At 41.5% G+C, this 15,331-nt stretch overlaps 1 protein-coding gene across 2 annotated transcripts in view; it reads left to right on the top strand.

Moving 5' to 3' along the window:
• The window catches only part of LOC134673122 (DNA polymerase epsilon catalytic subunit 1), a 41,383-nt gene that overhangs the window by 22,278 nt on the left and 3,774 nt on the right, over window positions 1-15,331 (top strand). For both annotated transcript variants that reach the window (XM_063531060.1, XM_063531059.1), the window contains 16 exons: window positions 24-182; window positions 395-482; window positions 748-869; window positions 1,353-1,585; window positions 2,276-2,401; window positions 3,193-3,283; window positions 3,807-3,988; window positions 4,279-4,475; window positions 4,889-5,039; window positions 5,865-6,020; window positions 9,822-10,012; window positions 10,353-10,497; window positions 11,016-11,200; window positions 11,734-11,858; window positions 12,208-12,282; window positions 14,524-14,684. In XM_063531060.1, coding sequence (XP_063387130.1) covers window positions 24-182; window positions 395-482; window positions 748-869; window positions 1,353-1,585; window positions 2,276-2,401; window positions 3,193-3,283; window positions 3,807-3,988; window positions 4,279-4,475; window positions 4,889-5,039; window positions 5,865-6,020; window positions 9,822-10,012; window positions 10,353-10,497; window positions 11,016-11,200; window positions 11,734-11,858; window positions 12,208-12,282; window positions 14,524-14,684 — 2,387 coding nt within the window. The remainder of the gene's footprint in view (window positions 1-23; window positions 183-394; window positions 483-747; window positions 870-1,352; window positions 1,586-2,275; window positions 2,402-3,192; window positions 3,284-3,806; window positions 3,989-4,278; window positions 4,476-4,888; window positions 5,040-5,864; window positions 6,021-9,821; window positions 10,013-10,352; window positions 10,498-11,015; window positions 11,201-11,733; window positions 11,859-12,207; window positions 12,283-14,523; window positions 14,685-15,331) is intronic.

The raw sequence follows: 15,331 nt of genomic DNA on the forward strand, positions 1-15,331 counted from the left end.
CTAACTTTGAACTTATTATATAGGATACCGAAGTGGATATGGAGGATATCGGCAAAGACGACACGCCCCGCCCGTCCCGCCCCATGGTGACAGTGAAGCGAAAACGCGAGGAGTCGCCGGTGAAGGAAGCCGCTACTTGGCGGGAGGCCTTCGGGCCGCCACCGCCTTTTGGAACTACGCGGGTAAGGGTGGTATTCCACCTGTCTTATGTCATTGCGTCTCACTTTCTCATTTATACGTCTATGAAGAACACCGTTGTCACTGAGGTGAGGACATCGGGTCCACCTAAGTTCACAGTAAGAAAATATTTGAATAACCTGGGTACCTATATTTATTTTATCATCACTAATACCCCTCAAAATATTTTGAGTGTAACAAAAGTATTTATTTACAGGAAGAACGAAGAGCTTGGATTTTGTTCCAAAAGAAGAAATGGAAATGGCAGATCGAGCAGCGAAAGATGTCCAACAGGAGCAAACGAGGTACATAATTAACTTATTACTTACGTAATCATTTTTGGTTATGCCTAGAATGGGGTTGTTATCATTATTACATGTTGAATTTTATAACATCTTAAAGTTACTCTTAAAATAAAGTGTGTGACTTTAGGGTGAACTAAGACTGACTTTTAGCTTTTTATCTGTACATTTGTCGTTGTAAAATCAAAGTTGCGATCCGCCGCGATTGCCACCCCTACTACCCCTAGTGAGTACACTCGTATGGGCCCTAACAATAATGTGGTAACAGGTAGGATGGATAACGAGGCCTCCACGGCCGCGGCGCGCAGCCTCGGCCCCGCCACCACGCTCGGCAGCTTCATCAAGCGCGCGCAGCGGACTCTGCTCAACACGCCGTGGCAGATCATACAGGTATCTCACCGGCGTCATCGGTTTCAATATGAATAACAGGTAGAATGATAACGAGGCCTCCACGGCCGCGCCGCGCAAACTCGGCTCCGCCACCACGCTCGGCAGCTTCATCAAGCGCGCGCAGCGGACTCTGCTCAACACGCCGTGGCAGATCATACAGGTACCTCACCGGCGTCTTCGGTTTCAACAATTGTTACCTAAACATAAAAAGTATCTTGAATACTAAACAGAATATGGGTTGAAGGTTAAAAGAAGTTAAATTCTAAAGTGAAATTTACACCTTTAGCCGTGCAGCCGGCAGCATAGTTGCACCGAATTGCTAACGATATCGTCTGCATTACCGCGGGAAATGTCAATTTGATGACTGACTTGTCCCGCGGCATGAATACATCACAATTACCATTTGACATTATATACATAATCTTTCTGGTTCGTCTTTTTTCCGATGGTTAGATATTTAGTGAAACTAATTCGTTTGCCCAGGTCCTCGAAACTTCGGAGCCCGGTCTCTTCCGCCTCTGGGCCCTAGTCGGCTCAGACCTCCACCAGATCAAGCTGACAGTCCCGCGCATCTTCTACGTGAACAGTCGAGTAGCTCGCCCGACCGACACGAGCCAATACTGGCGCAAGTGCAGCCGCGTACTGCCGCGAGCACACCCAGTATTACACTTGTACCAGTACAGCGTCAGTGAGCAGCTATACAGGGAACACCAGGAGTAAGTTGACGGTCGAGTAGCTCGCTGGACAGCAGCTAGTACTGACGCAAGTGCTGCCGCGAGCACACCCTGTATTACACTTGTACCAGTACATACACTGTACAGCATCAGTGAGCAGCTCTACAGAGAACACCAGGAGTAAGTCGACGGTCGAGTAGCTCGCCCGACAGTTGCCAGTACTGGCGCAAGTGCAGCCGCGTACTGCCGCAGGCACATCCTGTGCTAGGTTGCTAGCGGCTCTACTAACAACACCAGTATGGACTCGCGCGCGAGAACGCAACTTATGCTAGACCGCCAGGAGTAAGAACGTTCGAGTAGCTCGCCTGTCGCGATGAAACTTGCGCAGTCAGTTACAAATGATTAAATCATAAATGAGTCATTAATAATGACCCTACCTATCATAACTTTCTTTTTACTTGATTAGATACCTGTGCCAGCACATTTAAAAATATACATTACATCTTATCTCATAATTATAGCTCCTATGTCTTTGAAATAGGATTCACGAATTGTCAATTAACAATGAGGACGTCGGTACTCACTAGCGGCAATCTCGTAGGGAAAATATAGGCGTTAAGTAGCGTGTCAAAGTATGCCATTTATCTTTTAAATAATTTTGTAAGTTCTATCTATGACGATAGAGTTGAAATTCGTTTGAAGGTCATATCCTACATACTCTATTTGTTGCAGAGAGTTGATAGCGGAGCTGTCGGCACCCGAGATCGAAGGCATCTACGAGACGCAGATGAGCCTGGAGTTCCGCGTGCTGGTGCAGCTGGGCTGCATCTGCACTGTCGACCCGGACGAGGCGAGGCGGTACGCCCATACACTTTTTATCTTTTTCGATTATCTTGTATTATTTTAAACTCGAAGATTGGCTGAGCTCGCGATGAGCTGTGGTCACGGAAAGACTGTCAGGTCAGTATTTCCGTGACCACAGCTGGTGTCACTCAACGGAAACGTCGGAATTTAAGGTAAAAATAAAAATAATGAATGTAAAGCGCGGTAGACCCGTTTGTATAATTAAATATGTGTACAAAACGCGAGACTTTAAAGTGTTATATCTAGCGATTGACTAGTGAATCAAGTAGGCGCAGAGGGGCTAACCCTAACCATTTTTGGGCCTCTAACTCTAGCTATCTAATCGATTGCAGAACTGCTACAAGCGCCATTTTCACAATAAATCCTAATAGCTGATAATTTTTCAAAACTACATCGAAATAATCTATGTTTAAAGTAATTTACGATCAAGTTTGTTATGTAACTTTATATTACCGTCGCTGAAATATTACGTATCGGGCTGTCAAGAAGGCGTTCTTGGGACGACCGACTGGTAGCCGTCCGGTGGGTCGGCCCAGGTATCGCTGGGAAGACAGTGTGGCGGCGGGTCTGCTTCAGCTTCGCGTCAGTAACTGGCAGGAAGTTGCGCAGGATCGGGACAGGTGGCACGCTTTCGTTTCGGAGACCAAGATTCTCTTTGGATCGCTGAGCCAAAATAGTTAGTTAGTTTAAAAATATTACAGTACATATAATGTTACATCCATAATAATAAATGTTATTTTTGCATTACATCCATAATAATAAATGTTATTTTTGCATGTTGTCAGACTTATCCAGCAAGGATCGAACTCGGATTCGTTCACACTGAGCCAACTGCAGTTCAAAAGCGTCGCCCATCAACCGTATCTTCAGAAACAAGTAAGAAAACAATAAAATCTATTATCTGTTGCCTCGTATGGGTTTTGAAGTTTAAAGACACACCGAGCAAACGATTGACGAATTAAAGAAATAATTGCTCAAGGACTAGTCTATTTTTCAGTATTTAACGGTTGCTGTGGTAATAAACAATTGTGTATGGTGGTTCCAAACCCTTCATTTACCTCAAAAGGAAAAACGGAACTCTTATAAAATCACTCGTGCGTCTGTCTGTCCCCCCCCCCCCCCCTTATCTCCGAAACTACTGGGTCTAAAATTTAAAAAAATACACAATATAGTCCATTACCTATAGATGACAGGAAAACCTATTAGAAATGTGCAGTCAGGCGTGAGTCGGCCTTAATTACTTAGATTTTGATCCGACCCCTACGGGTTTTTTAAAGACATTTCATTCACGTTCCAAATAAAAACTACATTGATAAAAATTTAGTAATATACGGAACCCTTGTAACGCGAGTCCGACTCGCACTTGGCCGGTTTATTTTTAATCTCCATTATCTTGCAGAACGGCGTAGCACCATTAAAACACATCTACCTATACCAACACTCGGCGTTGAACTCTTCGCGCAGCATGTGGGCGCTGGTGCTGGGGCCCACCAAGAAGGCGCTGGTGGTGGTGCAGGACTCCGTCAAGACCAATCAGCTGCCCAACATGCACACGCTGCTCGCCGCCGAGACCACCGCCAAGTCAGTACTGGTTCAGCTCAAGCTGTAAGCTGGAAGTCATGGGACCAGAAAGATTAAAATGACGGCAGTTTGCGACGGATAAAACTGAGGTTTATGCGTGAAAATAAAAGTAACTTTAAAAGTAAACAAGTATCTTTGTATAGACACTCTTTCTAATTCCAAACTATTGGCAACAGTCTTCGTCGCTCCACAAGCACATTTGTGGTGTGCGGATTTGGGATTAACAACTTTGTCTAAGGTGTGCCATTACCCACGCTTACTCTATCATCACAGTGTAATTATTTCCGCAGAATCAACCTGGGCACAGACGAGAGTACCCTCCCAAGCACCGATCTGACCTGGGAGGTGGCTGTGGAGACGGAGCCTCGCGCCGTATACCGGAGATTAGGACGGGCGCTGCAGCGTTACCGCGAGGAACACTCCGGGCCCACGCTACTTGCTCTACAGACTCTTCACAGCGTGCCGGCGCTGCTGGCCTTGGTACCTGGTAAGAATGGGTCCAGTACAGCGGTACTGCGAGTCCTAGGCACACGCCTTGGTTTTTGTTCCTACAAACACGCGTCTGATTAAAGTCAGCGCGTCATCAAGCACAGCTCCAGTTGTTTTTCAACTGCTGATATTAAGGTGCAGCGGGGCTATCTCGACTGCGGGATCATTTCAACTAATCGAAATATCTTTAATGTTTTACATTATTAACTAAGTCTCACACAACACATATTTTTCGCGCTCTGGACATATATGGCACTCTAGTTAATAACGCGAAATGCCCCGGTGAACCTTTATAGCTAGTGCACGGGAATCGTCCGAAATCAGAAATTTAAAGTATAATGATGCGATGAATGACTCTTCTTGCCACAGAATTATGACGTAGCAACATCACAATGAAGTTTAATTAAACAGGTCTGTCGGAGTTCCCCCTGGTTCCGCTGCACGTGCGCGACGTGGAGACGCTGTACAACACGCTGGAATGGCAGCGCGTCGGCGCGCGCACCATCGTGCGCCACTACCTCAACCTCGACTCCGTGCTCACGCTCACCGCCGAGCAGTGCAGGTAATCACATATCATCTTGTTTCATTTATTGTCATAATGTGTAAGTTAGGGTGGTATTCCACCTGTCCAATTTCTTAGTCCAATGTGTTTTGTGGCTCACATTTTGCTTAATGAGAGAGTGAGACGCAATGACATTGGACCAAGATATTGGACAGATGGAATACCACCCTTGGGTAACTCTTGGCACTACTCGTACTTCGTCGTTAAATATTAAAGTCACCCTACAGGAACAGGACGTTCTTTGCAGCCTTAATCAATATCCTATTGTCGTAATCCGCTAATCCGTTAGTTTTATATTAGTCTATGACCCGGCGAACTTCGTTTCACCTACGAGTATATATACTATACCATAACATATACTAATCTATGTACTATATACTACATACTATATTTTTTGTCACTTTCTTAATTTTTTATGTCATAAAAACCTACTCCTGACAATAACACAACAAAAAAGAATTAGCGAAATTGGTCCACCCGTTCACGTATGATGCCGTGATCAAGGGAAATAGGGATTAAATAAAAAAAATAAAAAAATAAAATTCATTTATTTCGGACCATAGAATCCACATCGTAACTAAATTCCATTAGATTTAAAATAATAAAATTAAATTAAATTAAAAATTAAAACTTATATTATAACATTGATGTATATATAAAAATAGTTTTATAAAGGCAAAACGCTTAGTCAACTTTATATTTAGAGTGTCATGGCTTTCGTGCACAAAATACATCTATTTAAGCTCGAACGCGATTGTTTATGTTGATACAATATCGCCTTCTACCAAAATTCTGCTTTCTGATATCTGAAATTGTCTCCCGCAGATACTTCCACGTGCCACTAGGCAACCTGCCAGCGGACCCGACGCTGTTCGGCGCGGACCTGTTCTACGCGCGGCACCTCGTCAAGCACAACTTCGTGCTGTGGGCCTCCAACCTGGAGCGGCCCGACTTGGGCGGCCGCGAGACCGACGACAACAGGTTATAGTTTGTAGCTTTCTAATAGACCGCGACGGTTAATCCTTTTCACGCCACTGTTCGGAAATGTGGCAATAGATGGTCTAAAACCAAGCTGGAAAGTAGGCAATAGCTGTAGCACCTGAAGCACCACTACTACAATGTTTCATTGTTGTCATCATCTGTCATTGGTGACAGTTCGCTACAGCAATGAGTATCATTTAAAACATAAAAATCAATAAAAGGTCTTTTTTTGCGCAACTTTTTCCTTCAAAAATAAAATTAGGTTATTTATAGCACCAATTTCTTGTTTAAAAAAAAAGAAATATCAAAACCATTCACTTAATTTTTTTTTAACAATTATCCATTCAGTTCACGCTTAAGGCGTTTTTTACTTTTGTAGCTGTTTGTGGTTTTATTAGCAAAAACGCTTCTAATTTTAGAGTCGGTTTGAAGCAAATAACAGAAAAACGCCTCTTAAAAGTGGTAAAAAAAGTAAAAAAAGGCGGGATCTGAAAATACCTACTGAATTGGATAGTGTAAATTATGTTTGACTAAAAAATATAAGAAACGCGTATCTACACTCGCTATAAAAATGAGTTCTTCTAGTGAAGGAAATGATATTCTTACGCTGACGCCTACCGAAATTCAAGAGACAGTACAGGCAGTGGCTAGTAATTTGCTACCAGAGAAATCGCGGGCTAGTACTTATAGTTATGCAAATGTTTTCTTATTTCCTCGCAGTAGTCGTGAAAAGCACTTTGTAATGCCTCGGCCGGAAACGCTAAAGATGGACTCGTATTATGTATATGGACTGTTTGTCTGAAATAAACGTTACATTACATTACATTACATTATTCGAGGGCCTCCACTAACGTGTCGGCCCTCGAACTCACTCGTCCATCTTTTAGCGATTTTCCGTCCTCTCCTACAATGTACTATTGTCTATTGTTAAGTAAAACCTCTTGTGCCACGTGCTACAACCACCTGCATAAAAATACATACAGTTGCATGCAGTTAAATTGAATCTTTAATTATTTTGTTTTGTTGTTGTTGGAAGCGCTGGTGGCCTAGCGGTAAGAGCGTGCGACTTGCAATCCGGAGGTCGCGGGTTCAAACCACGGCTCGTACCAATGAGTTTTTCGGAACTTATGTACGAAATATCATTTGATATTTACTAGTCGCTTTTCGGTGAAGGAAAACATCGTGAGGAAACGGGACTAATCCCAATAAGGCCTAGTTTCCCCTCTGGGTTGGAAGCTCCTAAAACAAAAAGCATCAGGCTCCTATGTGAGCCGTGGCAAAATGCCGGGATAACGCGAGGAAGAAGAAGAAGAATTATTTTGTTAACGTCTCTCCTCCCCTGCACAGTGTTTCGTCTAGAACAAGCTAGGTGGACAAAATTATTTTTTTGTGTTTTTGGGTAGTATTATGGTTAGTATTGCTTAATTAAATATAATTTACTAAAAATTTTAAAATACCATGAAAAAAAGTAAAAAAATTAAAATAAAATATATATTTAAATTAATTATATATTTTTTTGCAAATAAATTATTAACACAATAATAAACAAAATTTTACAGTTCATTAGATACATTATTTTCATAGTATTTACTTTAATATATACAAAAAAATAAAAATGTAATATAGAAAATTAATTAAAACTTAACTTATTATTAATAATTAATCTGTTAATTATTAATAACGTAATAATCTGTTCTAACTCATGTATTATATCAGAATAATAATTGTTTTCCTTGTTTTGCGTAAGTTTTTTAAAGTTCTTCTTAAGGATATAACACGCTTGTACCTTTTGCATTGGGAAAATAATGATATGATGAATATTTATGATAATCAGCCTTCATTGACCACATTTTAGTCTGCTTGTAAGTTTGTATTTGTCGATTTTGTCTCAATATAATATGCTAATGCCTCATTAACACTTAGCTGCCTAGAATTCATTGGAGTACCTACTGCTGTCGTAAGAACAAGACTACGTTGGCTTATGTGGACTTTCTCTAATATTTTTTAACATTTTTGCCGTATTCTATTTTCTGCCGATCACGAATCAATCGGGATTTCGGCAGCAGTTAAAACATAGATACGTAATTGTATCAGATCTTTAACTCAGCGTTTTTTCCGTTTTAAAAGGGGAACTTTTGAAGTTTAATTTGGGTCTTCCTGCAGGATTAACATTTTCAGACGACGTTGATGCACTTGGTCTAGTTATGTACACTCGTAATTATATATTTTGGCCATCCATACCACTTTTAAACTTTTCCACAAATTGCTTCTTTAAATCTTGACGCACTATTCCACTTGGTATTCAGTTTTGATGAATAACTGGTTAAAATATATTTTAACGGTCTCTCAGACTCTTCTTTGAAATCTCGTAACTCATATTTTACCAATATAAACTGATAAAGGTGGAAATTTTCGTCGTTTTTCCCCTTATTTGTCCATTCTTCAAAAACCCCTTCCTTAAAATAGAGAAAACGTGTTCTGCAAAAAAAATGAAAAAAAAATGTTATGCAAATTTCTGCAAAATGAAATATACACCATCATAAAATAGAATTATGCAAGTAAATAATATCAAAAATCTAGACCGGTGTCAAGCGGTGTCAAGTATTTGCTAGTCTATCAAAGTTCTAAAATGAAGAAAATCTCACCACGTTTTTAAGTGCATATTTATTGCTCTATACGAGCATTATTACAACTGATATGAACATGTTTTTATGAAAAATATAAAGTGCTTACCTTCAGTTATAAGATCTATTACCAAACCTTTTCATAAAATAACGTTTTACTTGTAAGAGATGTCGTTGAACGCATCACAAAATTGCAACTGATTAAATTGTGCAATTGCACTTACCTCATTAGCTGACTTCTGCACCCTATGGCTCATAAAATTAGAAAGTTAGACATAATCTATTAATGGGTTTGGGGGTTTCAACATGTTGTTTATCATATCTAATGACTCATTAGAGATAATTTGATAACGACTTTTGTCCACCTAGCTTGTTCTAGACGAAACACTGTGCCCTGAAATCTAATCTATATTTAGACTATAGTCTGTATCTTAAGGTATTTAATTAAAAATAAACAAACAATTTGTAATTTTCGGGTAGTTATAATATAAGGGCTCCTTTTCACGATGGCTTAGATGGGCCAGCGCCGGCCACTCCAAGGGACGCAGCCATGCGGTAGAGTGAGATAGCAATATCATTTGCTCCCTCCAACGCATAAATGCGTCCCTTGGAGTGGCCGGCGTTGGCCCATCGTGAAGAGGAGCCATAACAGTTATTGGTTAACCAACCAAATACAAAACCACCTGGATCTGTCACTGAAGGACCTGACTTTAACCTACATTATTTGATCATGTAATCTTTTCATCTACCCTCAAATGGCTCCTTAATCCAGTTGAGATTTTGTTTACTTTTATTTAAATACCTAAAGTTACAGAGTATAATGAAACCAGGGCCACAGCCTTAGAGCCACGCCATCGCGGTGGAATGGGTACTGGAATTACTTCAAAAGGGACGCGAGTGGAGGGGCTCAGAATACCTAAAAAGAACTTCGGGTCGCCATTGAGTATGAGAGCCCGAGATTTATATTTCAGTCAAGGCCGACAGAGCTGTTATTATAGAACGTTTTAGCACCAACAAAAAGAAAATTTTTGTGTTAGGTACTTATATTTATAGATGTTACCTACTTACTGTCAATGAATGAATGTGAATAAACCTATCTTTACCATCTTTCTTTCCTTTCTTTTTTCCTTTACTTTTCTATCTTTATGTTTTTTTATCTTTAACCTATCTTTTGCAGACTAGTGAGCGAAGTGGAAGAGATGTCCGGGTGCACACACAACGCGTCGGGCGCGTACGACTCCGTGTGCGTGGAGCTGGAGAGCGACGCGCTGTGTGTGTGTGCGTTACTGCAGGCGCACCACATTCTGCAGCAGGAGGGCACCAGCGTGGCCACGGCCTTCAGCCGGACACAGCCTAACGATCCTATGGGTGAGATTATGCCTTACTTTTTCATTCCACTTCCACAGGAGATTGCCTTTATAATGCTTCAAAAGGCTGGTCAACAAAGTTGTGTCCTTTACCTTTTGAACCCCAAACGGCGCATCCATTTGTCGTGCCACTAACGCCACGGGGGTAAAATTTAGTTTTGTGAATAAATAATGGCAACCTAAAATTGGGGTGTTTTTCAGTATATTTTCATCAAAACACGATCGACGTCAAATGCCGTCTTTGGCGTCGTTGTCACGATTTTGCGTTGAAGTCAATTGCCGTCTGTGGCGAATTTCTACCCTTTTTCGCCATCCTTTCCACACAGTCTTTATGTTGACAGGCGTGAACGCGTCGGTAGCCTACGACGAAACAGCACAATGCAGCGCCGCCTTCCGAGTACTACGGACGATGATAGCATCCTGGCTGAGGGACGTCACAGTGTATAAAAACGTGTTCGCCGATTACCAGATTACACACTTCTACAGGTTTGGTTACCTTCTAATTTAATCGCTTTGCCTAAAGGTTGACTGGTAGAGAATGCCTTATGGCATTAAGTTCGCCTTTTGTACAGTGTATTTCCTTATGTGCAATAAAGATTAATTAAATAAATTATTAATGTAGCTTTGTGTCTGACTATGGATTGTGGTTGTGAGCAACTTGTGATTACTAACATCACTTATGCAAACTTGACTTGATATTTGATGGGATCGGGGTTCGAATTCTTAAAGGGATTGGGAGTTGGAAAATCAGTTAGTGGTCGCTGCTGTAAATACTAGTAGCTACGCTAATAACTAGAAGTAGGCAGTGGACCGCAATGAAACTACAAAATAAGGGTAATACAAAATAAAACTCTTTCTTATAATTTATAATTTCTGCACACAAATATGTATGCAAGTGTGCTGTACTTATGGTTTTGCTGAATGTGACTTGTTATAAAGTGTTGAAAAATATGATTTTTACTCATTTGGTAGTTGCTTATTCTCCACACCATATACTATTACAGATGGTTGAAAACCCCAACGTCGCTTCTCTACGACCCAGCATTACGACGCACGCTATACGGGCTGATGAAGAAACTGTTCCTTATGTTGGTGGCAGAGTTCAAGCGATTAGGGTCTGTTATAGTGTACGCGGACTTCAACAAGATACTGTTATGCACTAAGAAGAAATCTGTTATGGATGGCATAGGTAAGTCCAGAAAATGACATATTACGTGACCTCATGTTGTGTTTTCGTTTTGCAAAAGATTCCATAGTTTATAATAGATAAGTTTACTTTCTTTAACTAATTACCAGTCGGCCGGACGATATCGGCCTGTCAGTTAAACGCAAAAGGTGACAGTTCCGTACAACTGACAGGCTGATATCGTCCGGCAAACTGGTAATCTGTGAGCCCCTTTAAAGATTTGGTTTTCAGTTGACGCTTTACGCTACGTTCAGCGTCATGTCCTATAGAGTCATCGCGATTCGTCAACTGGAGATCAAGACCTGACGCCTTACCTTTGGCATGTCGAAACACATAAGGGCCCCCGAGCGTCGGCGTCTGGTCAGCGCTATGGAAAATGACGTCGCTGCGCAGTTGCGTCGAGCAGCGGCCATAGAGTTGTAGACGCCGACGCTCGAAAGACGCTAGATGTGGGGGGGGGGGGCTTACGGTTCTATGGTATCTATTTCTGTTTAGCCCTATGGTAGAATTTATTGTTTTGTGCAATCGTCCTCTAGGTTACGTGGAGTTCGTGGTGCAGAGCATCCGCAACAAGGAGCTGTTCCACGGCGTGGACATCCGCTACAAGCAGTGCTGGAGCTACCTGCTGTGGCTGGACCCCGCCAACCATGCCGGCGTGCAGGTATCTCACCGTATCACAGAATAAATAATAGAAGGTTCACGCTTTAACAAAACGCGTTTATTACGGCAGATATGAACGCAAGGAGGCGCAAGCAGTCCGTTCCGTAGCGGTGTGAGCTACTACTGCTAGACACCAAAACTGGTGTGGGCCGCATGTGCTTGTAGCGACGCGACGAAATCGCGGAGTGAGCCACGCCTGACCATATATAATACTCAACTATTACTGTACTTAACCATTAACGCCAAATCTTATTGCAACTAGATAAAGCCAATTATGTATGTTCCGGTGTTATTAGTTTAGGATTAAAAAATAAATTATAATTTATAATCCAATTGTTTTTATTTGGCAGGGTAAATTACCAGAGGGTCTCGTTGAAGTTGGTTCATCACAGCTGCCGCCAGCGGACGAGAATGCAGAAGATGAGGTATATTTTAGCCTAGAGAGCCATCATTCTCTGAATTACTCTTCTTCTTCCTCTTCTTCCTCGCGTTATCCCGGCATTTCGCCACGGCTCATGAGAGCCTGGGGTCCGCTTAACAACTAATCCCATGATTTGACGTAGACACTAGTTTTTACGAAAGCGACTGCCATCTGACCTTTCAACCCAGAGGGTAAACTAAGCCTCATTGGGATTAGTCCGGTTTCCTCACGATGTTTTCCTTCACCGAAAAGCGACTGGTAAATATCAAATGATATTTCGTACTGAAACGTGCTATTTTATAGGGGTTAAATAATATTGCAAAGCTCCGGCTTGTTCAAAGAAAGCTATAGCACGTTAGCACAAAAAAATGAAATTAAATCTTAATAAAAAATGTGGTGTCTAAATTGCTTGCTATAGGAACCTATTTTGGGAGATGAAAAAGGTGAACACAAATTATATTATAGAAACTTTATTTAAGCCTAAATATCTTGCCTATGGAATGTTAGTTGATAAATCTAAACTTGTTGACTTCTATGTGAACCTTTAACTTGATTTGACGACACCTAATTTCAGAACTTAGCTCAGTGGAAAGCTGGGCCGCTTAACAGGTCCAGGATAAAGCTTCACACAGAATTCTACTTATTTAAGAACTAATTTATTTTATACTAAATACTATGTACCAGGATTTTCAAATGTCTTTATCTTACTTTAGTGGTTGCTCAAAATTCTAAATTTACTCTAAACTTTGCAGCTGGCGCTGATGCCCTACTAAATTAAATCATGGAAAGGACCGACCTCAGAATTTAAACGTTCCTCAGACGCAGCGGGGTGACAGGCTGCTTTCCCCGGTGAAGCTAGATGCTGAGCGGAGACGTAGAGCTCAGGGGCCGCGCACGTGGTACCAAAATGACGTGGCAGAGGCAGATGGCGTGTTTAAATTCTTCGCTCCAGGAGGTCTCCAAAACTAAATTGACTTCTAGGATTTTTGAAGCTTTTGAGATAAATTACTCAACGAATGAAATAAATGAATGAATAAATCAGTAAATCCCGGCTCCTGAAAACCGAGAAAAGGTTATATTAGCCTACGCCCTTTATGGCCTCTAGAAAAGAGATGAAACCATTGGAAATTTGGCTCACCGCACTGGTAGCTGCTAAGCCTTCTGGCGGAGCGCTCCCTTCCCTCGAGCAGGAGTCTCTCTGCAAAGAACCAAAATTTGGTTAAGAACAAACCCACAACGTTTCGCGCCATTGTGGAGTTGATCACCACGAAATTTAATTTCTACTCACTCAGTGGAGCTTCCGAAGGACTCAAGCCGTTTCCATCTTTCAGACCACCATGCCGAAATTGTGGTCTTCCCACAAATTGGGCTCTTGCGAGCGAGTGTCCCCAGAGGGGTTCCCAAATCAAATGTGCCTATCATTCTCGAATGATCTCCAATATGGAGTCCCTGAGAGCCCTAAGGTAGGGTGGCAGTCCCTTGAAGACACAAATCCCACGAAAATTCTGTCTGAATTATTTAGACAATATCACTCCTGAGCCTAAGAAATATATTTTTACCATTTAATCTAATATTGTTTCATTCCAGAGCCACTTTGTAAGTCTGTAATTTCTATGTTTTGTTTTACATCAAATTTGTTTTTTATCTAATAAATCATACCTAATTCATACAAAGTTTTCCTGGAGTGACAACATGAATATCTCAAGTTTTAATTATTTTTAGTCATATGACAACCCCGACAACAGATAAGCATCGAGAGGTGCATCTGAATGCAACAGATTATGCATAGAAATGCAATCAATGAGGTTTGTTTTGGACACCGTTAAAAACGTTGAAATAAGAAGAGGTATTTTTCTTTTAATTATCAATCGACCCAAAATATTTATATTAAATTTAGAAAAATGTGCTACGTTACAGTACATAAGTTCCGAAAAACTCATTGGTACGAGCCGGGGTTTGAACCCGCGACCTTCTCTGAATTACTATAATAGATAATATTAATAATTAATGTGTATAACTTTTTTGTAATCACTAAAAGGATCTCCTTCTTCCCCATCTATTTCATAGCTGAGGCTGCTGATGATAGTAAACCACTCTGAACCTGTTTTAGGGTTCCGTACCTCAAAAGGACAAAAAGGGAACCCTTATTTAAACGTTCGCTCCACTTCCGGTCTTACGAATTACCATCTGTATTATGTAAAGTTTCACTTACGTTTCAATTATAAGCTGGTATTATGTGTACCAGGAGGGCATGATCGTGATGAACTGGAACCTGGCGCTGTTCCTGCCGCGCGGCGTGCGCGAGCCGTTCGCGGCGGCCGTCAGCGGCTTCGTGGGCGCCGCCGCCGCCCAGCCCAACGGCCTCGCCAACCTGCTGGCCGGCGAGATCGCGCAGAAACTCTTCCAGTGAGTAGACTATCTTTCACAGACTTTTACCAGTGGGGAGACTCCTCACTTCGGTCGAACTCGGCTCAGCATTGCTCCGAGCAATTATTAGGGTTGGCACCACTTGACTTCCTTTTGCGTACATAACCACAGATAAGATAATGGCTTGAATTTTGACAACCTTAAATAGCCGAAAGGGATAGTACCATATATTAGAAAGGGATAGCATGATTCGACCCTGAACCGCTGTCAAACTTCGGGTTTATAGGAAGTGTCCTTTCTGTACATTAGTACTATTATTTATTCTGTGATTTTACTTTAAGTGTGAAGCATTCACGAACACTTTTCCATGTATTGACGCGATTGTAAATACTACGTGAGCTTCTTTACTGAGTTTCATGCGGTCCATTACTCACCCTTTTCTGAATCTTTTAGCAAGATAGTCATGCAACTGTAGCTTAGAGAATATAACCAAACGGAGTGATCATTAACAGGCGTTCCCCTCTGTCGAAAATAGGCGGCCAATGGTCAACCACATGTATGGACTGACGTTCATCTGACATGACGTACCTAAACATTTGATGTGCCCCTCCCCCGCAAAAAACGGCAGACTATTTTGTACCGAAAATTATAGACATGGCGTCTCCGTTGGTTATATTCTCTAAGAA

Source organism: Cydia fagiglandana, chromosome 18 (assembly GCF_963556715.1).
Source record: "Cydia fagiglandana chromosome 18, ilCydFagi1.1, whole genome shotgun sequence".
NCBI lineage: Eukaryota > Metazoa > Arthropoda > Insecta > Lepidoptera > Tortricidae > Cydia > Cydia fagiglandana.